Below are 25,400 nucleotides of genomic sequence, written 5' to 3'. Positions count from 1 at the left end.
TCGGTGTGTGCTCGCTCGCTTCAAGGTTGATGCCAGTCTGAGCAATGACACAACTGAAATAAAAAGCAGCTAAAATAATAAAATAATAAAAAAAGGGTATTTTCTCAACGCTTATCAGAACTGATCTCTTGTTTACTCACACAGAATCAGAGATCTGGCATCACATCCACTTGGAATGTTGCTTGGTCATGATGAACTTAACTTCAGTTATAAACCTGGGAAAGGCGAAGTCCTGCTCCCTTGGAAATGATGCTCAGAAGCACTAAAATCACCTTAGCCATAAGATCCTGCTTACAAGGAGCACCAAAATGCATCTGAGCCTTTCTGCAGAGCTGTACAGCCACCTAACCCTGATAATTCAATTATACCATGTTGGAAATTTAATTCAACATCTGGGCCAGCCAGTTCACGATGGTTCACCAGCAGTTTTCCAGAACAGGTTTAAATGACATTAGATAATTAAGTACCATCAAATAATGTATCAAAACATGCACTGAAAAAGGAGCTTGACAAGAACTTCGGACCTTCTCTTTCACTGTAGTTGTTTGAGGAATCAGGGGAAAGTATTAAATGGATCCACTTAGATTTTTGGTATTTATGTTCAAAAATCTGTTGTTACATATCAGCTCATTTGCTTTTCATAGAATCAGAGAATATCCTGCTATGGAAGGGACCCACAAGGATCACTCAGTTCAACTCCTGTCCCTGCACAGACACCCCAGCAATCCCATCCTGTCCCTGAGAGTGTTATCCAAACATTCCTTGAGCTCTGGCAGCCTCAGGCCTGCGACCACTTCTCTGGAGATCCTGCTCCAGTGCCCAACCACCCCCTGGGTGAAAAACTTTCCCCTGATATCCAACCTAAACCTCCCCCCAGATCGCAGCTTTTAGCCAGGAAAGGATGATTTAGATCCTTCCATTTGCTTTGTCATTTCTATTCCTGAACCTTCCTCTCCCAATTTGTTGTTTACAGCGAGAAAACTCCATCACTCCCCAGCTAGGGGTCAGAGTCCTTTGCAATTGAAGCTGAAAAATCCTTTTGGGTTCTCCTTCCCTTTACACTTTTGTAGTTCATCACTCACCCACTCCCACCTTGCACATTCATTTCTGTCCCCTGGCACTGTGCATTGAAGTTTTATCCTTCCACAGCACACATGATGCCCTGTTCTGTATTCTCTGAGACCCAGAAAGATCATTTTTGTGTCCTCTCCATGGCACAGTTTCCTACAGTTGCCCAGGAACTCCTGGCTGGCTGCCCTGCCGTGGCAGGTAAGCGATGAGGTGTTAACTCTGCCTGCCCAGCAGTGACCCCCAGAGCCCCCACGTCCCCCCGGGCACCAGGGCCATCCATCACCCCCTCCAGCTCAATTCCTCTGCCCACATTTGCATCCTCAGGCCATTAGAAAGGAACAGCAAGAAAGATTATGAGAGGGGATATTTATGATCTTCGAGCCGGCCCTGCTGCAAAAGCACCTCTTTATTTTTGTGCTGCACAAATTCTTAGCTAATTCTGAAGCAGTTCCTTCTGATTTTGCTCTCTCTTCTTTCCTTAGGTTGGGACTAGGGAAATATTCTTCCCCCAGAGGGTGGTTCGGCACTGAACAGGCTCCTCAGGGTAGTGGGCACAGCACCAAACCTGGCAGAGCTCAAGAAGTGTTTGGAAAACGCCCTCAGGGACAGGGTGGGATTTTGGGGTGTCTGTGCAGAGCCAGGAGCTGGACTTTGATCCTTGTGGGTCTTTTCCAACTCAGGATATTCAGTGACTCACTGGGATTTCTAACAAAGAGTGAAGAAATCATGTTTCCTTACTGACAGAGCTCCAAAGAATACGTAGAAACCTCTCAAACCACTATATTTGTAACACAACCAATTTGTTCTATTACAAAACTAGAGAATAATTTTACCATTTCATTATGTTATACGGATCCAGTGGTCATGGAAAAACCTGGGTTGCTCCCCAGTGCAACCAAGCATTAAAGCATCACACTCCTCTTTATAGATCAGCTTTTATCTTTTTAAAAACCAAAGCATTTATAGCATTTTCCCTCCTATTAAAAAGTGTTGGGATCACGATCTGACTGACTTTCCTTAGTAATCCATAACAGAAATTAAAATCTCTTTAAAGAGATGACTCTGTAGTTTAAAAAGTGACTTCCAGACAAATAATACATGACTGATCTTGAACAGTAAAGGAGTGGGAACAGGTGGTTAGACTAGAGACAGGAAATTAGGCCTCATTTCTCATCTCAGCTCTCATTGATTCAGTAGGAATTCAAGAAGGTGTGAAAGGCTCTCACTGCAATTGTAAAGAGCATCTATTTGCATCTTTTGATACCCAAATACCTGTAAAGAAAGCCACTGTCTTCATTTTAATTCCCTACATTTCATAAATGAGTAGGTTTATATGATTCCAGTCTCAACACCAAGCAAAAGGCAACATGCGAACACAAAGCATTAAATTAGATAAGTAAAATTTGCTCCTTTTGTTACTTTGTAGAGAATAAATCCCCAGTCAAACCAAAAATATTTTAAATCTGCCTTATTCTTATTTGTGCTACATGTATAATAAGTTACTTCTAAAAATACTCAAGTGCTAGTGAATTTATTTTTGCTGTATTTACTTAATATTTACTGCACTTTTATGATGCCAAAACAACTTCCTGCAGTCCTGGGATGTTCTTGCAACAGCAAGTTTAGCTGTAGCAAAAATTCAACAGAATGTCTGGATCCAACCACAAAAAAAGAGTTCTTCTGAGGATTTCAGGGTTTATTTTGCTTTGTTTTGAGAAAGACACTCTTTAAAACATTTTGTCTACATGGCAAGGGGTGAGGAGAGGTCTAAGTTAACAAGTTATGAGCTTCCAGAACTTCAGATAAGTTGACAGCAGAATGACCTGGGTGGTTAAAGCAGGGACAGAATAGACCCCCAAAAACTTTAACATGAGATCTGGCTCCAGATTTATCTTCACAACAGTTTGTTAAACCTTCCAGAGTTACACTACGGAGAATTATTGCTTCAAAATTAACCAGAACTTTGCAAATAAAGGAGATAATATTATTTATAATGGGATTCTGTGTTTCATCTGATGTTTTTTTAAAGACAGGAGCTTTTTTTTTAGTCAGCTTGACTCAGAGCACAGAAGCCACATCTGGAGCAGGTGGAGCTTTGCTGCCCAACATGCAAAACAACAAGGAAATCAAGTATTTCCCTGACACGTGGAACAGGTGAGAATGAACAAAAGCAACTGCCCAAAGCACAGAATAGAAGATGAAAAAGGTGACACAAGCTGGGGTAAGGGGTGGGAGGGAAAGGCATATGAAACAACAAATTAAAAATAGAATTACATTTCCCTCTTGGCAATACCCAAACAACACTAAGTGCACTTCATAAATTTTACTATTGTTGCTGCGAGTGGGAGCCCCATAAATCACCCTGGGAGTGGAGCTGGCACTTGTAAAAAGCCAAGTGGGCAGAGTGTATCAATAAGTTCAAACAGCTCCACTATCTCTGGACAGTGGAGGGGAAATGCATCACGAGGCTTTGCTGTGACTAAAAGCTTGGTTTGCTCTGCAACAACATATAAAACAGCACTTTGCCAGCAAGCCTAACAGCACTCACCAAGATTGCTGCAGAGCCTGGGTGATTTAATGCTTTACCTGCTGTGCAAGGGGAGAGGTTTGCCTGCCCTTTTTCTCATCTCTAACAGGAAAGAGAGACTTCAGTAGCTTTGGCATCTGAGGCACGAAGGACTTGACAGGATTCAGGTAGGAAGCAGCCAGGCTACCAATACCTGTTGGAAAAATAACATTACAAAATTACAATAGTTATACCAAACCCAACCCAAAGCCCCCCTAACAAAATTTATCACACTATTATCTTTTTAGTCTGTGATGACATCTTCCAGTGGTCAAAGAATTAGCCAAGGAAAAGCACTCTCTGAGAGCAGCTCAGCTTTATCTGGCACTCAGGAGCTGCAGTAGTTTCATTACACTTTCAGGGAAGTTCTCTTAGCTGTAGGAATTTCTTTACCTGGATCAGGAGAGTGGTTTTGCTGCCCAGAGCCCGGCAGGGAGGTACGAGATGGACTAATGCCTCTACTGGAATTTGTGGCACCTTGGGACACATCTTGTTGACTCTCCCATCGACCCTAGAGGGGGAAAAAAAGTTGTATTTTTCCAAGTTGGCGCCCCAGCAAGAGCACAGCAATACTGAGACCCCACACCAGCCTGCACAGCCCCTTTGCAAAGGTCAGAATTCCAGAGCTGAGGAAAGACCCTTCCCCGGAGGCACTTTCAAGTGGAAGACCCAGCCCTGCAAAGATGGAGCACCCTCAGCATAAAGGAACAGGAAAAGTTTATTTATAGACCTCAGAGTGTTGATATTTCACTCAGCTGTGTTTTGGAAGTTGAGAATGTTACAACCAGGTGAAAATAATACAGTACTGTCTGCCCAAAATTCCTGAATATTTTGCGTATCTACTCATGAGTGGGGTCTGGATGTAGTGTCAGAGAGGGGTGAGGACACACAGAGCTCTGAACAGGACAAGAAACACAAGACCTAAAGGCTGCATGTTTGTGCCTGGAGTAAGAGAAAGGATGAGCTCAAGATCAACAGGAAGCAACTGGAGTACTGCAAGTTTTCTGGAAAAGAGAGAGATGGAATACAAAGGAACAAGCTGCGGACACCAGAAGCCAGGAAAAAGATCCATCAAAGACAGGTTAGAGTTTTGACATGGTTAGTGAAGATGAAAGATGATTTCAGATCTAGAAGAGACTGAGTGGAGATGAGGTAGGGAGAAACAGAGACTGAGAAGCAGCAGGTCATCTGCCTTCCTGAGATCCCAGGGTTCTCTAGTTGGGTTTTCTCATGGATCCCAAGGGAGGTGCACAAAATTCTGCACATGGGGGGTGATTTCTCTGCCTTTTACAAAGGTCCATTGTGGTTTTCATCTCAACCTTAGAGCCAGAAACTGTCTCAAGGACAAAGATCTTGGCTAACTGGGAGAATCCCCAAGCACTATTTCACATCAGCACACGGGTGTCAAGAATCCATGTGGCCAAATCCATTTTTTCCCATCTCTATCATCCTTAATAGGTAAAATTTATCTGCAATGATTACACCAAGTGACTGTCCAGAGTGTGTCTCTGCTGGAAGTCTCATGTTTATACAGGGCAGTGAATTCCTTCACCAAACTGAGCACATTAGTCGTGCAGAGGCACCAAAATCCACGTGGTTGTCCTGCAAACTTCTGATGGAGGTACACATACAATGCCTGCCAAAGCAGCTCCTTCTAATTTACTTAATTTATAGGGGACCTTAAGGCAATTCAATATCCATTTACGAGTCTAGGGGTCAAAAGCATCCAGTCTCAAGTGCTACAAGAAATCTCAGTGTCTTGTGGAAAAAGTCCTCTCAGGAAAAGCTTGGAAAGTTTCACCTTTCCAGAAAACAGAGGTTACAAGGACAGGATGGTGCAGTCAAACTGATTTTATCCCATTTTTTCAAAGAGTTTTTCTATGGTTGGTACAACATCTCTACTCCTCTGGGTTATACTGTACCTAAACCTTGACTGTTTTTTAAAAGACATAACAGAAATAAAAATACTTTTACAGTGAGACGGTGCAGTGAATATACTCAAAAGGAGTAACAAGGGATGGATGGACCTGCTGCATCCCAGAGCAGAAGTTTAATATATTTTTTTTCCTGGAGGAAGAGGGTAGGAAAGTGCCTTTTCAAGAAGCTTCACACTGTAGGATGCAAGGAATTAATCTGACCTTGAATGGAGAAATGACAGGCAGCTAAACTATTCTTAACTGTAACTCCAAGCCATGAATGTTTCACAAATAATAAATAAGCCAGGATAGGAGGAATAGATTTCTCCAATGGGTTGAAGGTCACAGTGAGCAGCCCAGGGCAAAAATCATTTCCATTTGGATCTATAGGTTAGTCCCATCAAAGCTCCCCTGCTTTGAATAGCAAGTAACTTGCACTTTGGCAGGACTTCAGACCTCGACCAGCTCACACCCCTCCTGCTGGATGCAGAGACAGGGGCTGCATCTGTGAAGGAAAATTTGGGATAACTAAAGGCTGATGGACATTCAGGATGGCTCAGAACTCAGACATCCAAGTGAGAGAACCCAGGCTGGGACCAGCAGTGACGCACCAGGGGTTTATTTAGTCTTGTGTTTTTGAGGACTTGGGTGTTTAAGCCCTTCCTGCTCTACCAGCACAGATGGCAGAGCTGTTCTACCCATACCTTCAGCCCCCAACTTCAGCATTGTCTTTGACCTGCAACTCATTCATGTCTTACATCAAAAAGTCTGGAAAATTCCACCAAATGCTTCTGTGAAACAGTCTCTCCTACTCCTCATCCATGAACTCTTTTTAGGCTTTTTAGGCTTTTGCAGTCTTGTGTTTCTATGAGTGCAGGTTTCTTTCAGGTGGCCTCATCACGTGCAGCCTCGTCCCACTTCTATCCATTCCAAATACTGCTTCAGAGACTGCTTTTCTCATCCTGATATTTTAATAATTTCACGTGCAGACATTGAGAGCCATCCTGGAAACAGCCAGCAACTTCAGACTGTGCTCAACCTGTCTTTTCTTTTTGGGATGTGAAATATTTCCTGAAGTTTCTGGCTCCCATTGATGAATTAGTTTGCAAGAGAAGAGTCAAAACCATGAGAAAATAGTTCATACTCTCTGCAGACCAGGAAAATATCTCATATAATTCAGTATTTTTTGGATGCACCAGCTCAGTGGTGCTGGAGGAGTTTAATAAAAAAATACAAGACTCAAAACAAACCTCAAAAGACTCAAAACAATCTTGAAATACTGCTTGGTTTTGTTGCCTTCTGGTCTGTTCTGCCATCAGCCTGGTAGATGTTGGCATTGGATTAAGAAAAAGAACTGTGGAAGAGTGAAAAGCATCTGAAAGCTTTGTTTTTGGAGGACATAACAAAGCTTGATTAGTGTTCCTTTTGGATCCCAGACAAATGGATAAAGGTGACATGTCTTAAGCCAAGTCTAAGTGCTTCTGGAGACCACAGAGACATAAGAAACAGCAAGGATATTACAAATACTAAGAATATTCCAGCTTACTAGAACATGGACTCAATGCAGGTAAGGAGCAACTAAATCTTTCCCTGAATCATGATTTGTTGAGTCAGAAGTGCCCTTCACTGACTGCTCCAAGAAAAATTAGTTCAGGCAAGTCTCTTGACTTTCTACCCTGTTTGGGAAGGATGAAAAAAAAAATGGAGTAGGTAAAAATCAGCAAAACACTTCCAGAATATTCATTTCAGAATGGCAATGTTTAGTGTTTAGTGTTATGTTTAGGGTCTTCTTCCTTAGGAAAAGCCTTTTTTCTCAGGATCTTTTGGAAATTTTGCTTTAGCTTTAATACTATGGATGACTACATTTTTCTACATGATTTTAAGTATTTTTCCAGGTTAAATAAAATGAAGATAGGAATATGCCTCAAGAAAAGGATTTCTCTGATCATATACTTTAAGCATGTTGAGTTTTCAAATAACACTTGCTTTGGAGAGAATGGAAAGATCATCATTTTAGACTGAAGGTCAGATTTGAGAGGCTCAACTCCACGATGAAAGCAAACCATTAAAATCAGGTCAACCAGGGCAACGGATGCAGAAACATTTGCAAAAGAAAACACTGGAGACAACTGAAAGGGTCAACTGTTGTGAACAGAATCTGCAGGAATCTGCAGAGGCAAAAGGTAGTTCATGAATGACTGATTTTACTAAGCTGGGTTGAAAGATAACCCATCTCAAAAAAAAAAAAAAAAAGAATTATTAACTATATTAACTTGATGAAGTTCCCAAGTTTCCCATCTGCACTGAAAGACTTAAAACTTTAAATCTAAGCAATGACTGTTCTTTAAGTGCTGTGAATCTTTCCTCCATCAAGGGTGGTGAGAGAAAGAAAGGAAGCTTGTAAATCATTTGCCCAGAGGAGCCATCACTTCATGAATATATTTGGTCTCTGCCAAGTGACCAAACAGAGGTCAAGTGACTTAAATTAACAAATCAAAAATAGCCACCAGAAGAATGTGTGTCCCTTGATGTACTTTAAAGCAGAGCTGTTTATTAAAGGGGTTTGTTTCTCTAATGCCTTCTTCTTCTTCTCCTCTGCCTTCCCTTCTTTCACACATCCTCCATGAAAACCCCCAGGGAATTTATTCCAGGTCACCCCCAACATGCACAAAATCTTTAGGGCAAACAGGGCTGATCACTACCTGAGAAATCTGTAGGCTTTACCTGACAAATCTTTTCTTGAGGTTGACAGACCATTAAAATGCAGGCACTGGGTAAGAGAAATGAATAGTTCTTGTGTTTTTATTATTTTAGCAGTTCAGCAAAGGTTTAGGAAAAGGTGACCACGTAGCACTTAAATACAAGCACAGAGCTGGGACACACAGCTGGGACAAAGGCACTTGTTCTCATGAACAGCAAGATTATTCAAATTCAATCTGTATCAATTTGCTGAAAAAAACTCTGGTTCCCAGAAAAACCTGAGGGTTAAGTGGTACAATCTTGTCTTATTTGGCTTTTGAGCTACAAATACTGGACATCTGGGAAAGGAAGGATGACTGTCCAAGGCAGAATGGTTCTTTGTGCAAAGGTGTTTTAACGACAACTCATGAAATTTTTCATCAGTATGTGATTTAGTCTGAAGAAGACCTGTAAAACAAGTCAGAGGTGCCTTCCATTCTTTGTGCATTCAATTCATCCAGCTAAGTCAACTCAATTTTTAAATTCAGTTTCCAAGTAAATTTAATTAACTGAAATTTCCAACGTGAGCGCCCTGGAACACAAAAATTCATCTCCGTATCTTACATCACTACTGAGACACTCTGTGCTCCTGCATCACTGACATGTGCTGATGTGCAAGAAGGAATCAAATTCATCTCACTCTCCTGTAACCGTATCTGTGGTGATAACAGGAGTAAAAATTGGCTTTTTCTCATTTAAGCAAGTAGATGGAACTTCGAGGTGAGACCACATGGAGTCCTGTTAACAGAATCTGAATAGTCCATCAGACTGTCTTCTGAAGCAAATTTAAAAGGTATCTCCTTGCCTTCTCAGCCAGTTAAGCAGTTTAATTGTATGGGTTATTATTTAAAAAAATCCCAGTGGAAGCTCTCTGTGGTGTCAGCACAAAGAGATATCCTTTCATGTTTTTCTTCCAAAATGTGCCAAATCCACACCTCTGTTCCAGTCCTGGAGAAGGGCTTTTCCAGCTCTTCATGGAGGTGTGACCATTCATCCACGTTTTTAGAAAAAATCAGTCAATTGTCTCCGCAAGATGAATCCAGGACATAATTCTGGAAACTTCCAAGCTGCCTGTTTTACCATCTTTACTTCTTATCCCAAACTGTTTAATATTCTTGTCATTTAGGGGAATGAGTCCCGGCTCTTCACAGTGCTGGAGAATGAAGCAGCATCCACATTCCAAACTTTACCAGCATGGATGGTGCTTCATGTAAGAGGAATGAGACTTAAGAGCCCCTTCCACAAAGCTAAAAATCCAGGGATGTAGGAATGCAAGGAACAACCATGTTAAAAATAGAGAGAGAAAAGAAGTCACGGAATAAAATTAAGGAGAGGAATAATCTGGAACATGTTGAGGGCTCCCACTAATATTAAATAATTAATTAATATTAAGTACACAGGTTTGACACATTAGTTCTGCACCCAGTTCTAGCTGCTGTTACTACCCTGTGACTGGTGTTTCTTATGATATAATATATCCCTTGTTTAGATTAACTTCTCACAGTTATTTGTAAACAACACTAAATTCCTGGGAAAATAACAATACATGAATATTGGAGGAGACTTCTTTTCTCACCAACTCTCTCACCAAGTGACAAAGACACCCAACTTAGCCAAAGCTCTGCCTATCAAGCCATTCTCAGGTCCTTTATGCTACAACAGACAGGACTGATATCACCAGTGAGCTTTATGATGTCTGTGTGCTACAAGAACATTTAAGAACTTGTTTAATATTTCACTGTGATTACAAAAGCTTTAGTTCATCTCCCTATGGAAACTGAACCATTGAATTACAGAACAGTTTGGGTTGGAAGGGACCTTAAAGACCATCTAATTCCACCCCCCTGCCATGGGCAGGGACACCTTCCACTAGACCAGGTTGCTCCAAGCCCCGTCCAACCCGGCCTTGGAAACAGAGATCCGTTTGAAACCACAAATTTCCAGCTGAGGAGTTTGCACCCTCCATGTCCTGAGTAACAAGTGCCTTGAACTGAAGCTCATTGCAAGCAAAGGGATGATCCCCACCACTCCAGCTTCACGTTCCTGCAGTACAACAGTGTCTGTCAGCACGTACAACCACGGGAAGAGCTGCCAAACCTCATGCAAGCCACTACCAGCTAACTCCAGTTAACCAAAACTTGGGACAAAGAGTCATTGCTCCAGAAGCATTAACATGAAACTAAGGATAAATGTGTTTTCCATTGGCCCAGTGTTACTTTAAAATCATTAGTTCATAGAAACCAAGAGCTGTTCACACTGAACTAAAAAAGCCATAAAGCTTGAGAAGGATTTGGAAGGAAGTGTCAGGGTTTATCTTATCTCCAAGGCCAGTGTCCACATGACTGGCAGATATTTATATATTTGTTTGCTTTCATGTCTATTTTTTTTAGCTGAGATGGGGCCATTTCCAAAATAATTTCACCATGTCCAAAAATCTGGGTGAAATGGCACTAAACAGCTCCAGCTCTGCAACAAACCATCAGATGCACCCAAGGAGAAACTTCTCTGCTTTGTACCAGTTCACTCTGCATTAATGACCAGCTTTTCAATGGAAAAACTCCTTTGCTTTGCACTATGCAAACGAGGCACCACCAGCAGCATCTTCAAAGCAGGAAATAAAAGCGCGAGTGAGCAAAATAAACTTTATAGTGAGATAAAATTATTATCCCACTCATTAGGTGGACCTAATGCATTACCTCTGCTGGGACCTTTGGACTCTGAAACATGCAATGAGAGAAATCATTGAGGGGAAGGGAGGAGAAAAACAGAAATCATTAAGAGTTCTGCCCTTTAAGTTTTTGCTTTCCAAACCTACAATACTGAAGCATCCCACAGTTGTCTCCAAACAGAAGTTGCTATAAGCACTTAATCACCTGCACATGTTTTAGCATTCCCTACATGGATCAGATGTAGCAGATTTAGCAACCAAAGCTGGAGCACTACATCAAAATTCTATTATTCCATGCAACTGCATTATGCATTAAAATGCCTTGTCACCACCAGATTCTCCCCTTTAAAATGACTACAAGCTTGCTGGGCAGAATATCTATCAGGAGGGGACCTTTCAGTTTATCTAGGATTTGGAAAATAAGTTTAAATTTAATCTTTCCCCTTTTAAAGAAATACTTTGGATCTATCCTGGTGATTTTACAGCATGGGATGGGCTGAATTATCACCCATCACAAGTCTAAGGCCACTGGAAGGTCAGAGACTCTCCTCATATTCTGTCCTAGATGTTGACCTGAACTTGTATATGAACCCAAATCTGTCCCATACTCCCAGAAGATTTGCATCCACAGAGGTGACAGCTTTAGAAGAGCTCTTTAGCTTGACAATGCCCTTGTACATCCCACAGTGCTTGGGATGACAAAGACCTGGGAATTTTCCCAGAGAGGTCTAGTGCAGCACATCCAGACCTATTTACATCCTAGGAACAGTCCCAAGGATACAGGAGCACATGGATGTTGCCCTTGTTTTTTACAGATGTTTCCCACTTAAGCCCCTGTAACTGGTGTAGTGGAGTCACTTCCTTTTTCCTACTGAAGATTCCCAGGATTTCCTGCAGGTACTCACCCGGTTACTGCTCAGGTTGTAAGGGGGTGCTAAATCTTGGCGGCTTGCAGAGAGCTGAAATAGTTAAGAAAAGTCGAATTATTTCTCAACAAGAACTTACAAGAACTCATAAATATTCCTCTTGACTAAGAAGGCTGAAAAGAAATACATTTGTGGTTAAAGCAGAACTGAAATCCAAGAGAGAAGAGGTGAAATCTCAGTTATTGACCTGAGAGGAGCCACAATTTTAGACTAGTTTGATTACCAGTTCTATCAAAGGATATCATTTTTCTTATGCACAACACTGTTACAAACTCTAAGTTCAGTAAATACTTGTAACTTCAAATCTTCTAAAGAAAAAGGGAAAAAATTCTTCAACTTGGCAAGCAAATGAAAAATCTCTGGTGGCCAGAAAAAAAAGATGCAAAGTTCTCTTTATGTTGCTTTTTCAGATATTCCAGATTTAGGGAGGTGCTTCCAAGCACACTTGCCTGTATGATGAAAGCAGGATTACGTGCAGGTTTTGTCTGCACTTTGATCTCAATCACAAATAGCACAGAACGGTCAAAAAGAAGGAAATTCATTGCTATAGTCCATGACTTTGGCATCATATGGACCTGGAATTGAAAGAGTGGACCTGCTGCAGATTCCAGCATGGAATACTCACCCTGTTCACGTTGGGAGAGCTCAGGCTCCTGCGGTAGAGTTTTCCTTTTCCCATTAGCTGCTCTTTCACAGCAACTTCCTGCCAGTCACAGAGAAGCAAAACAAAGAAAAGATGATGTTTTGCAAGAATTTAAGCCCTGATCATCCCAGGATAGTTTTGTCTATATGAGACAAATGTTTTTAAACTGCCTTTTTGCACAGGCTCCTGTCTGTAAAATTTACTGTAATACAAAACCTGTATATAAAGCGACTAAAATTTTAAGAGTGGATAAACTTTAACATCTACTATTTTGCTGATTGGCACATGCAGGATTTTACAGCTAGTCCCGATTCTAGGAGATGACAGAGATGCAAAGACTGACTTCCCTTTCCAAGTTGAGCTCCTATTTTAATCCTTTAAACTAATTATAAATGACAGGAAACTTGCTTTCAGTATTTAGAGTGCATCACACTTCACCGTGAATTTATAGCGGGCGGGCACAAGCTGGAGCTTGTTTTGCATAACTTTTCTTTTGTGCTTGCATAATTCATACCCAGAAGAACAATTTTCCATAAATGTTTTTCTCTCCTGCATTTTTCCTGGTAAACAGATCGAGTTATAGTACTTAAAATTAACCCAATCCATGTCTCTTTTATTGACAGAATGGGTTTGGTTACTTCAAGGTAGAACATGGGGAAAAATGACAAGAAATCTACTGGTAACTTCAGAACTGCTACTAAAGCCTCAGAAAGCAAAAGCTAATGCCACACAAGTATTTTTTCTGAACCATAATGCAAAGACTGAAAACCAAACCAAGAATCTCATAATAGTGCATTGAATATAAAACTCCCAGACCTATCTGTGCTGCAGGGAGTTCAGTGAGGGCATCTCTGCAAAGAGGGCTACATCTGCTTCCTGGGATATTTGCCACAGGCCCACTTTGGGACGGAATGGGTTTGGTTATTACAAGGTAAGATATGAGGAAAAATTAAAAGAATTCTACTGGTAATTTCAGAACTGCTACTAAATCCTCAGAAAGCAAAAGCTAATGCCACATAAGTATTTTTTCTGAACAATAATGTACAGACTGAAAACCAAACCAAGTGTTCCATAACAGCATTGAATATAAAGCCCCATCCATCCTGCAGGGGGTTGAGTGAGGCCATCTCTGCAAAGAGGAGCTACATTTGCTTCCTTGGATGTTTGCCACAGGCCCACTTTGGGAGGCTGAGGTGTGCACTGGAGTGGGGTTTTTGGGTTGGTTGTTAGCCACTGTGAGCACTTAGGAGAACACTTGTGCTGCCATAGATGTTCTCAGTGTTTCCTCTGCTCCAGCTCTAAGCCAGACCTGGCGCAGCCGGTCCAGGGTGAGGATGTTCTCCACGGCCAGGACGCTCCGCAGGTACTTCTCAATATAGGCCTCAGAGTCGGCTGAGGCTGCATCTTCCACGTTTGCTGCCATCCTGGCCAGTGCCTCCCTCTCTTCAGCTCCCTGAGCATCCTGGCAAGGTGAAAAGAAATGACAGCTTTTAAAATAAAACAAAAAATCTCCCACATCGGTCCCGAAAAAATGTGTTTTTAAACCACGCAGTACTGATTTAGCATTGCTTGTACTTAAGTTCCGGGGCAGATCAGAATCATGGAATGGTTTGGGTTTGAAGGGACCTTATAGCTCATCCAGTTCCACCCCCTGCCATGGGCAGGGACAACTTCCACTATCCCAGGTCTCTCCAAGCCCTATCCAACCTGGCCTTGAACACTTCCAGGGATGAGGAGTCCATAACGTGTTCCACGGCCTCACCACCCTTACAGCAAAGAATTTCTTCCTAATATCTATCCTAAATTTCTTCCTAATACCTAATCTAAGATTCTGATCTAAAAATAAGCCTTGTGCCACGGAATGTGCACGGCTGCTCCCACCCCTGTTGCAGACATCTCAAGCAATGCCTGGTTATTGTTGGAGTTTTTTGGGGTATTTTAATCTGAGTCTCACAGCAAGACGTTGCTATTAATTAGCAAAAGGGCTGCATTCAGATATTTCATAATTAAAAAGTGCTCAAGCATTTTGGGGAGTTATCTAAACTGAGAGGAAAACAGAATTTCGAGTGTGTTGCAAAAAAAAAATAGAACGTTGCTCGAGAAACATTTCAACACAGAGTGCAAATTGCAGCAGAACACAAAAGAGTCAGGCAGCAATCAGAGTTTTGGCTCTTCATGTGTTAATGTTTTTCCAAGTGCTCTGATAGAGCATCTCTTTGGAAGGAAAGGATTAGCATCTAACTAGGAATATGCTCAGGAATCAAGAGTTGCATAAAGACATCACAGAGAAAAAAGCCACTTTGTCATGTTTTACAGATTCTTGTGCTCCCTACAGCAGGCACTTCACCCCACAGTTTTATTCCATCTTTTTCCCCCCTCTCTTTAAAATGTTTCTTCAAGGAGCTGAGCAAATAGATGCTCAGTCAACAAAATACACAGTGGCACTGATAACACGGGGTTGCTGCTAAGTCACAGCATGTGAAGGAATATGCTTCAACTTTTATAAACCACAGTTGCAGCAGCAAGAGCCAGCACTCTCAAAATAAGGGGAAAAGCAGAAAGTTAGAGGCCCTTAGCCCAGTTTCAGACACTCTGGTTTATTATTCACCTCTGGAATGTTTGAGACTATCTCAAAAGTGACACCACAGCCAGGAATGGAACTTCGGGGGGACATCCTTCGGAGGAAACTCTGTGCAAAGCCCTGTGGGGAGGCAACCAAAGGAAAGCATGGTTTAACAGATTTCAGCTGAAATAAACACAGTTTGCAGTGAGAGAAGTCCGAGTTGAAAAGTCTAACCAATAAATATGTAAGAGTCAAAGATTTTAACTTGGAGAAAACGATTTGCTTGTTTGCATTTTAGATACACGGAAAATATTCACTCGCTTCCCTGCAAGGTGACTGCTTCAGCAGCACACAAAGCATCTGCTGGTTTGAGAGGTGTTTTTTTTTTCCTCTAACAGAGCCCTAGGTGACTTGTCTTGAATATTGACAAGTACAGACATTAAATTCTTGACCAAAGAGATCGTTATGAAGAATGATTTAAGGGGCATGGTCATTGTTTATGCTGACTTGGCGCCTTGCAGGGTTAAGAACTGGCCTGGTGAATTAATGCAGAGATGAGTCATTCAAAGATGCTGCTGAGAACAACACCCGGGAAAGGTTATTGAGAGAGAGTTTCAGAAAAACAGCCAGAAAGCCAAAGATTCTATGTCAAATGAAGGCAAAACCCAGCATTGACTAAACCTGTAGAAACCAGAATTGATGAAGACTTAACACAATTGGAATTATTGGCACGGTCAATTTATCTGTTCAATACACTCCCCCAGTTCTAGATGACAAAAATTCACTGGTCCCTTGCTGAGAAAAAGCTTCTGCCTGGTCAAAACACCAAGAACTGTAGTTCTCTTCCCAGCACTGGGAGCAGTTTGAAGTTGCTTACAGGGTTTCTGGGTGTGACCACACCTCTTCTCTTTGCTCTTGCTTCACATTTTAACTACACATGTGCAACCAGAATAACAATTCAGGCTTTCTGCTTTGTCATTATCACTCCCAAGGGATTCTGAGACAATGCTGAACCAACTCTTCCTCCCCATCTTTCTCAGGATTTATGTATTTTTCAGGACATGATGCTGCAAATGGAATGACAACCTTGCTGCTTTCCATTTATCAAACACCCTGCTCTCACCTACACATTGTTGTAAAAGCACAAACCAACTGGAAAACATAAAAAGACCAAGAGCGATTAACTTTTGATAAATTAGCACAAAGAGATTTCTCCTCCAGTTATTCCTAGTTTATTTCTAAATACCTGGATGCATGAATAGAAATAGTCAGCAATGTGTGAACATGCTGCAGGAGCAGGGAAGCACACATGTTTCTTCTGATGCAGTTTTGGCAAAATATGAACTTGTGAGAAATTAACTCTTCCTGCTTTAGTTTTTTGCAAAACATGAACTCCCAGCTCATGAGAAATTAACTCTTCCTACCTTTTCCAGTGATGGGAGATAAAACACTTAGGACTTAGTACAAAGACGACAAAATTTCTCACTCTTAGGTGCCTTTATAACCAAACTGCATGATCATCCACAATATCAGAGAGACTATGAAAATGACTTGGCAGCTCAGCGTCTCCATGGATGCCATCGACACGGCGCCTCCATTTGGGCAGAGAGGAAGGGAAAGACAGGAAAATGAGAGTCCTGGGAAGTGGGAAGGACTGGAAAAGCTCTACCTGTCTGCCATAGACGTTGACACAGATGCGCTTGCGCAGCACCAGCTGCATCTCTGCAGGGTGGCTGAGCTGGACAGTGGCTCTGACAATCAGATAAACCCTCTCATCCGCTGCCGTTCCCTTGCTGAGCTGGATACAGTCGTGGACTGTGGAATCCCAGGAGGCTTCTGCTTTCACCTGCAAAGGGGAAAAAAAAAATGCATCCTCTAATAAGCATAATTAGGTGTATAATTAACTATAATTAATTAAGCATAATTAGGAAAAATACATAATACATAAATTTTGAGAGTCGGCTTCTCGGTTTCGCTCCCTATGAAGAAAAAATCCCCTGCACTTTAGAAGAGGCCATTTAAAAATCAAGATTAGTTCGCCAAGTGAAGATGTTGGGATTAAAAATGCCAACTTGCTCAAACTGTGGAACATTTCCTCTTGAAAAAAGAGCTTTGAATACCCAGGATCATTGCAAATAAATCATAAAATATGCAGAACTGCAGGACCATTTGGCCTAATTTATTAAGATAAACCAGAGAGCAACAAAGATTGCAGTGAAAATCTTCCATCACACCACAAAAACTCTCCTGTTTGTATTTGAGAAGTAACTTTGCTGAAACATTTCTAGCAATACAGTAGAAACTGGATTTTTTCTTTCTGAATGTTAATACATATATATATATATATAACTGAAGATTGAAGTGGTTTATTTTCAAGCCATAAGAAAAATAGCCTAGTAGCCATCTTTCCAGGCTTTAAAAACAAACCAGAACAAAAAAACCTACCAAAACCATCAGGAATAAAGTTCCTGTAAAAATATAAGAAAAAATAAGTTTCAGAGAAAGGACCAAAATTTTAAGGAAAAAAGTAAATCAGAGATTCTGAACCTAACAGCAAAAATTCTAAACCAACAATTGTAAAGCTGTAAAACCACGAGTTATGTGGCAAAATGGAGGACAATGAGTGTAACAGGGTAGAGGTTCATATGTTAACAATTAAGGTTGTTTGGTTTTTTTAGCTGGGGCTCCTGTACTCTAATTTGCTCAGGGATTTTGGTTTGTTAAACACATATTGAATCTCAAGCTTTTGGAACGCTCTTGGATTTACCATTTTTCAAATCATGATTATGCTCCTAGTGAGTATTCCCTAAAAACACAAGGTCACTCATACAAGAAACACCTTTGCTGCACTGCTTTCACATGTGAATGTATGAAGAGAACAATTAAAAGACTCCTAAACTAAAGACACTGGTCTGTATTTTCACTTACCTCACTGTCATGATGCTTCACAATCTGCAGCTCAAAGAATTCCTCCTCCTCTTCTGCAACAAGAGTAGCATCCCACCCTCCAGCTTCTGGGTCATCCAGGTTATCCTGGGAGCTGAAGTCATCAGCTACAAACAGAAGGGAATGTGGAAGGTGAGGAAACACAAAGCAATTATCCCCCTTTAAAAACATCCAGTAAGCCACGAATTCACATTTTCATCACGAACTCCCCAGCTTGGCTGTTTCCACTCCACCTATGAAAGAAAAGTTCCTGCATTGTTCCACTTCAAAAAGAGTCTCATTCTATACAGAAAGTGTGCACAAAGATTTGGGGACACAGACTCAAACATGCCTTTTAAAGTCCTCTATTGTGTGAGGACTCTCAGTTGCAAACATCCCCTCCTTGCCTGCAGGTATATATATAAGTATATATATATACACATTAAATACATTGGTCATTTGCCATAAGCTAGGTGGTGTGGGATTTTTAAATAAAGATAAGCTGCTGGTTGAACAAGTGAAAACACAGTACTTTTAGATCACGACCAAACAAAACCTTAAAATCTGGGGTTTGAGAAGCTCAACCTGGCTGGCTCTAGTCCCTCCCCATAATGAATTATTAACCAGCTCCTCTCTGAAGCCACTGGACCTGTGGATGCACTTTCCAAGGTGGACAAACCATCAATGTCAGGAGATTGCAGCACAGATCTCCTTCCAACAGGCTGAATGCCACCTCCCCACTCTCACCTGACACTTCTCATCCAAATATTAACCCTCTTTTAAACATCCTAACAAGGTTTTGTTTGACTGATTAGGCCCTGTTGGCTCCCTGGACTTGTTTTGGGGTTGCTGGTTTCTTGGTTCCAATTTCCCATTTTTGGTAGAAGTATCTGGCTAATACATTGTCTAAACTGGATCTTGTATTGGGATGTATTGAAACATGGGATTATTAAAACCTTCCATATATACTACTGTGTGTTTTGAAGCATTAAACAATATGTTTCAGTGAAAAATGTGCACTCTGCAGTTAATCTACCTGCCATCCCAGGCATTTCTTAATTTTATTAGTTTGCTTAAATTCCATAACGTCATTGGTTATATAAAGTTTGTTTTGAAGTACTCTGTCATTTTAAGAGCCACTTACCATTCAAATCAAGGAATATAACAGGAATGTGAGTTTCCATACCAGCCACAGGAGTCCTAAAATGCAAGACAGGGACAATGGAGGCATTTAAAGTAAGAGATTTACCCAGCACACGTCTGTGATGATACAGACCCACGGGACATTACATTCAGTACAACTGCAATTTGTAGCCAGGCCACTGATAACCTTGGCAAACAGCTTTATTTTAATTTACTGTTGCAGAGTCTGAGAGACTCAAATAAATTGGTGTTTCTTTTATACCAGCTCTCTTAGAATTATGATCTTCTTTGGCCTCTGCTTTCCGAAAAATCTTTTCCCCCCTCTTAAATGCTAATAGCAAAATTAAGTTTATTTACTTTGACACACACATTTATTAAATGCAAACTCCCCTGCATTAGTGATGGAAGGGAAGACAGCAGACAGAGAATCAGAAAAGCCAGTCTTAAAGTTTTCAAACTGGCATTGATGCTGCCACTCCACACAGTTATTACTCATTCTTATAAAACACATATTTAAGAGCCAAACCTGCTATTTAAGGCATCTTTTATGTCATGGAAGAAGGGGTTACAGAAGTGGTGTTTTGTATGTTTTTAGAATGAAAAACTAAGCCACACAGTATTAATAAGGTACTAGAAATGTAACATGGGGCACAAAAGACTTTTGGGCTTTTCACAATAAACTTGATGAATTTATGGTGAACAGGAGCAGGTTGGAGTCTTATGTAATATAGAAATTGCTTGAATCATACTGAATATTTCATTGTTTTCAACCAACACTTTGATGTGAAGGTTGATTTGTTTCCAACAAGAATTTGCTATTTTTAGGTTTTAGCAGCACTGGCTTTAACAAACTCCAGCTTAAAACTGCACGACACTCAATTCCATCAATAAATACTGTTAAAGGTTTGCTCAGGAAAGATATTCAGGAAGTTGAAAGCAACTGAAGACAAGAGGTTTGAGGTGAAATAACCCCGAATCCTTATCTGCAGTTGTTCTTCACAGCTGATACAGCTCAGCAGTTACAGTCAAGTGTTCTCTACTATTTTTAAAGTTTAGAAAATTACATGGAACACTTGCTGACTAAACAGAGTTTGTTCTCAAACCAGCAGCACAACAAAATGCTCCTGGAGATGCAGTTTTATTAGGAGGGAGCAGCCTTTTAAGTGAATGAACTAGGTAATTAACATATTAGCTAATTTTTTAAAATGTTAAGTGCAGTGGTAATAAATATTGATTCCTTTTTTTCCAGAAGGTTATAATTACACCCTGATCAATAGCAGTATCCTTTACCAAACAGCATTTCTGCATTTCAGATACATAACCCAATAAAATAATTTAAGCAAGAAGCCTAATTTTAACAGCTTTGCTCATACAGTGTACAGGGGCCAGACTGAGGAAAGCAAAAAACTGGCCACAGTCCAAGGCAGGAATGCTCAGTGCATCATCTTTACATTCCTTCCATGACAATGTGTGCTCATACCACTCTGCTGGAGCTCCAGGGATCCCACTGCCAGCAGAAGGGACCATCACAGCATTCCTTTCCTCTGTCAGGGTCAGCCTCATCTCCAAGAGCTGAGCCTCCCGATCTGCATCGTCTTCTGTTTTATCTGGAGAAGCAGGATGTCAAGAGAGAGCAGCTCTTAGTGCCTCTATCACGTGCTGACGATTTTATACCACCCAGAACAGAATAAACCCCACTCTGCTCGGAATTCAGCACACAAAGGAACACACAACAACCAATTTTATACAGGCTTCTCTAACTTTAGTTTCACCAAAGGCAAATTACTGAGTTCAGAGATTTAACCTGTTTTCTAAACTTTACACTCTATCGGGATAAAAAGTGTGTGCACGTGTGTATCACGTTATTACCCTGAACAGCATTTTCCTTACCAGGCTTCCCAACAAGTTTCTGCAGCTGCTGATCCAGATACTCCTGACGCTTCGTTAAGGCACAGAGCCATTTCCGACGGAGCCTCTCCAAGTCCCTGTCCTGCAAAGGGGGGAGAGGAATCATGTTAAATACTGACCCAGGAAAGCCAAGGTTTCCTATCTGTGGCTTACACATTCCCCTAACCCTTACGCTCATCCTGCACTCAAAAAGAGGATCAGGAAGATAGAGCAGACCCCCCATTAATCCCTTTGCTCTTCCCTATTTTCCTTTGCATGGAAACACAAGAGAAGCTGAGGTTGGAAGGGATCTCTGGAGATTGTCTAGTCCAACCCTCCTGTGCCCAAAGCAGGGTCAACCACAGCAGCTTGCTCAGGGGCTATGTCCAGTTGGGATTTGAAAATCCCCAAGGTTGGAAACTCCGTAAGCTCTCCTGGCAACAGGTACTAGTGTTTGATCACCACCATGGTAAAATCAAAAAATAAATAACAGAAGTTTCCAATGTGGAGATTCCTTGCCTCTTGTCCTTTCTCTGGATTCCACAGAAAAGAGCCTGGCTCTGCCTTCTTTACCACTTCCCACTCAGACAAGATTCCACCTGAGCTTTGTCTTTTCCTCGAGGTTAAACAACCCCAGTTCTCTTAGTCTTTCTTCACAAATCCCAACACTTTAACTTTCCACATCTTCTTTGAAGTATTTTTTGCTTGCCAGTCCAAGACACCTCTTTCTCTGTTTTTCTGTGCAACCCAGATGAAAAAAACTTCATTTTATACAGTTCTTTGCCCCCAAACTACTCCCAAACTCACTAACCACTACCTTGTGGCAAAGCTGGAAACCTCAGTCCTTAACCATGACACACCACTCCCACTGATTCCTCCTATTAGGAATCCATCCCTGCCCTAGCAGTTCCCCCCCCCAAAGCCCCCAGTCAAAAAGCAATTGGATTTTGGATTGGAAATACACATTATGGCATTTCTCTCATCCACCATATGCTTTGGAGCATAACAATCTAACCAGTTCCTAAGTTTTTAGTCTCTTCTGCATATCAAGAAAATCCTGATCCTCTTCTAACATTCTTTAATCTGAAAATGCCTGCAATTGTAAAACAGAATTTAAAATTTTTACCTGATAACTGTCCATTTCATCTTCTTCTTCCTAGGCCAAAACATACAAAACCATGCCATTAATTTTTTTTTTTTTTGATAGTAGGAAACTACACTGAATGCAAAAGGTGTAACAATTTTAAGCAATTTTAGCAGTCTTACATAGAAGTGTGAGCTTAGCAATGGTATGATCACAGAATTAAAACACACTGACATTTGCTGCTATCAGCTCATCTAAACCCAAACTAGAACAATCCAATGATTACAATGGAGAAATTCAGAGTAATAAAATTATTAGAAGTCTTAATAACTGAAAGCAAGTGGAATACTTAAATTGCACCAAGAAAATAGAAGAATTGTTGTGAAACAGCTTGAAACCTGTTGATCCTGGACAGGCAGGAAAAATGTGAATGTTACAGTAAGTGCTGAAAAATCACAGTCTGGTGTAGAATCAGAGGATCATGGAATCGTTAAGGCTGGAAAAGATCTTTAAGATCCAGTCCAACCATTAAACAGCACCACCACCATGTTCACCAATAAACCATGTCCTAAAGTGTCACAGTCACAACTTTTTGAACACTTCCAGGGATGGGGACTCCAGCAATGCCCTGGGCAGCTTTGCCAGGGCTGGACAACCCTTTCCATGAAGGAATTGTTCCCAATATCCAACCTGAATCTCCCCTGGCACAGCTTGAGGCTGCTTCCCCTTGTCCTGTCCCTTGTTCCGTGGGAGCAGAGCCCGATCCCCCCGGCTCCCATCTCCTGTCAGGGAATTGTGGAAAGGCAAAAGGTCCTCCCTGAGCCTCCTTTTCTCCAGGCTGAGCCCCCCCAGCTCCCTCAGCTGCTCCTGCTGCTCCAGCCTCTTCCCCAGCTCCGTTCCCTTCCCTGGACACGCTCCAGCCCCTCAGCGTCTCTCTTGTCTGAGGGGCCTAAAACTGCCCCCAGGATTCAAGGTGTGCCCAAAGGATTTGAGGCAAGTTTGCTGCAGCATTTAAAGGAGAAGAACTGCAAACATCTTTGTGAATTATCAGGGAATTGGAATGACAGCCACAGCAGGAGTCACAATGTAGACCTTCAACATTTTATTTCCCTTATTTTCTGATGCCAGACACCACCTTTAATCCTCGACCTTCACCACAAGCAGAGCCACTTGCACTGAGCACAACTGCTCCTCCCCACAGTGAATGGAAAAGGGATGAGGGTTGCAATCCTCACGGAGTTATCACTTACCTATTTAATTAATAACAAGCCCCTGGAGTCTACTTTTGTATCTTAATAACGAAAGCAAAAACTTCGCTAAGCTAAAATTAAAAAGCCATATAGAAGAGGCATTTCCTCAGTTCAAGGTCTTTAGAAAATCTTTCACATTCCATAGATACTGATTTACTTGAGATAAGAGAAATGCTAATAAGGGGACTAAGAATCCAGGTGCTCAGGTCTGAAGGCCATTGTGAGCAGCAGGACTAATGAAACCTGGCTTTCAGTAGCCCTTTCCCATGGGGGTTATCAGTGTCAGGCACAACTCACTAGTCTCTCTCTCTCTCTCAAGTGGAGCTTAAGTCTTTCTTTTTGAAAGAATGTACTATTTTGGGGATTGGCAGCTCTGTGGGATAAGGTTGAAACTGGTCAATGGATCAGGAATTCACAAGGTGAAGCACAGGGGATGCTCACCTGGGACCTGTCCTTACAAACCAGGCTAAAAAAAGGGCCACTTGTACATTGTGGGTCTGTGAGGGCTTTCAAGGAAAATTTGGAAGAATCAATCATTCTGTCTCAGGAGGGAAACATGCTCCATTCAGGAGTTTCCTTACTTTATAGGAAGGAAATGTGGGTATGAGGGACTGCTGTGATGCAAAGGCTACAGGCAGAGTCACTAGGAGAAGAATAATGAGGAACAACAGCAATAATTTGCCCAGGATGCAGCTGGAAAGGGAGATTTCTGCAAAAGTAGGAAAAAATTTCCCTTTTTGCACCCTGACACATAAGGGGAGGGGAATACTCAGGTTAAGAGACAACAAAAAACCCAAGTACCAATCTGAAAGGAAAAGCCATAATAATTCAGCAAAAAAAGAGGTGAGCAGACATGGATTGAATCATACTCTGTCAAAAGTGTAAACATTTTGGGACATCTCCGGGTTTTCCATAAACTGCTTGACATTTAGTTGGCCTTGTCTCAAGCAGGACAGTTAATCAAACAAGCCCAAAGACTTGTTCATTCTGTTGCACTAGATTTTGGCTTGTTAACTCTTAAAAGTGACGGAATTTTAATTTATCTGTTGGGGAAAAAATACCAAACTGCACCAAAAAATGGATGGGAGCACTGCAAGAGGACAATCCCTAAAAAGAGATCCATATATTTGCTGTTTAACATGAGGTGCAGTTGTGTCTGAGGTTGTCAAACAACCAGCCAACACACAGTGGGCCACAACTAGCTCATGTAATTCTAACATTTGTAACTGGACACTATTTGAATATATGTTCAACTGGTTTATTTTAATTTGAATACTTACTTAAAATTGCTGCCATGTCTAATATTTTAAGTAAAGGTTACAGGACAAACTCCTAATGAATTTTAGGAACATTGGCATTTTCTTTTCTTCTTTGAGTGGTGTGTTAAGGCTGTGGCGTTTAAGGATAGGGAAAAAAATCCAACCAAAACCAGAAAAGACACAGAAGGTGGTCTTAAAAATATTCTTTTTGCCAGGGAAAATGATTTTTGATTAAGAGGAAGATCTTCCACAACAATTTCTGAAGGACAGAGGTTTAAACTGTCCTGAATAATCTCTAAACCCACCATCAAAGCAGTTCTGATAATTCATCTCGACCTTGATTTATTCATTCAAGTAGGTTCAAAAAATATTCCCCCAAACCAATCCAAAACTTGAAACATATGGAATTGACTCCAACTGCAGCAAACAGAACATCAGTTTATGGCTTTACATGTCTCAGAAATAGCCAGAACTGACATGAAATATTCACTCTTACCTGATAATTTTGTGACTTGACATGTTTTATTTGAACACAGCCAATGCCAACAGACAATATTGATTCCTCCATCAGTGGCAAGGTCCCAGATTCCTGCACAGATCTCACTTCGACCTGAATCCGTCGAGATTGTCCCTGCCCAAAAGAACAATTTGAAATGCTTGGAAAAAAAGGCTTATAAAGTGCTGAAAGCTTAATTCCAGAGAGACCTCTACTGGCAGCCACTGGCAAGCAACATTACATTTTTATTTTGGGAAGAACCAA

The 25,400-nt window shown here is 41.2% G+C and overlaps 1 protein-coding gene across 3 annotated transcripts in view; it reads right to left on the bottom strand.

Annotated features, from left to right (window-relative positions):
• Positions 1–25,400, bottom strand: part of KIF13B (kinesin family member 13B) — a 127,891-nt gene that overhangs the window by 16,094 nt on the left and 86,397 nt on the right. For 2 of the 3 annotated variants that reach the window (XM_027665071.1, XM_027665073.1), the window contains exons 25-37: positions 25,137–25,271; positions 22,174–22,203; positions 21,051–21,150; positions 20,641–20,767; positions 19,162–19,217; positions 18,021–18,145; positions 16,762–16,938; positions 15,138–15,230; positions 13,839–13,991; positions 12,512–12,589; positions 11,866–11,919; positions 4,031–4,148; positions 3,658–3,791 (exon numbers count right to left, since the gene is read on the bottom strand). In XM_027665071.1, the coding sequence (XP_027520872.1) occupies positions 3,658–3,791; positions 4,031–4,148; positions 11,866–11,919; positions 12,512–12,589; positions 13,839–13,991; positions 15,138–15,230; positions 16,762–16,938; positions 18,021–18,145; positions 19,162–19,217; positions 20,641–20,767; positions 21,051–21,150; positions 22,174–22,203; positions 25,137–25,271 (1,380 nt within the window). Of the gene's footprint in view, positions 1–3,657; positions 3,792–4,030; positions 4,149–8,344; positions 8,701–10,988; positions 11,010–11,865; positions 11,920–12,511; positions 12,590–13,838; positions 13,992–15,137; positions 15,231–16,761; positions 16,939–18,020; positions 18,146–19,161; positions 19,218–20,640; positions 20,768–21,050; positions 21,151–22,173; positions 22,204–25,136; positions 25,272–25,400 lie in introns of those variants that run through there. The other variant, XM_027665074.1, reaches the window with a different exon arrangement.

The sequence above is a fragment of the Corapipo altera genome, unplaced genomic scaffold (genome assembly GCF_003945725.1).
Source record: "Corapipo altera isolate COAL_440 unplaced genomic scaffold, ASM394572v1 164, whole genome shotgun sequence".
Lineage (NCBI taxonomy): Eukaryota > Metazoa > Chordata > Aves > Passeriformes > Pipridae > Corapipo > Corapipo altera.
Note: the sequence above shows the minus strand (reverse complement) of the source record. Positions and strands in the feature narration are given on the sequence as shown.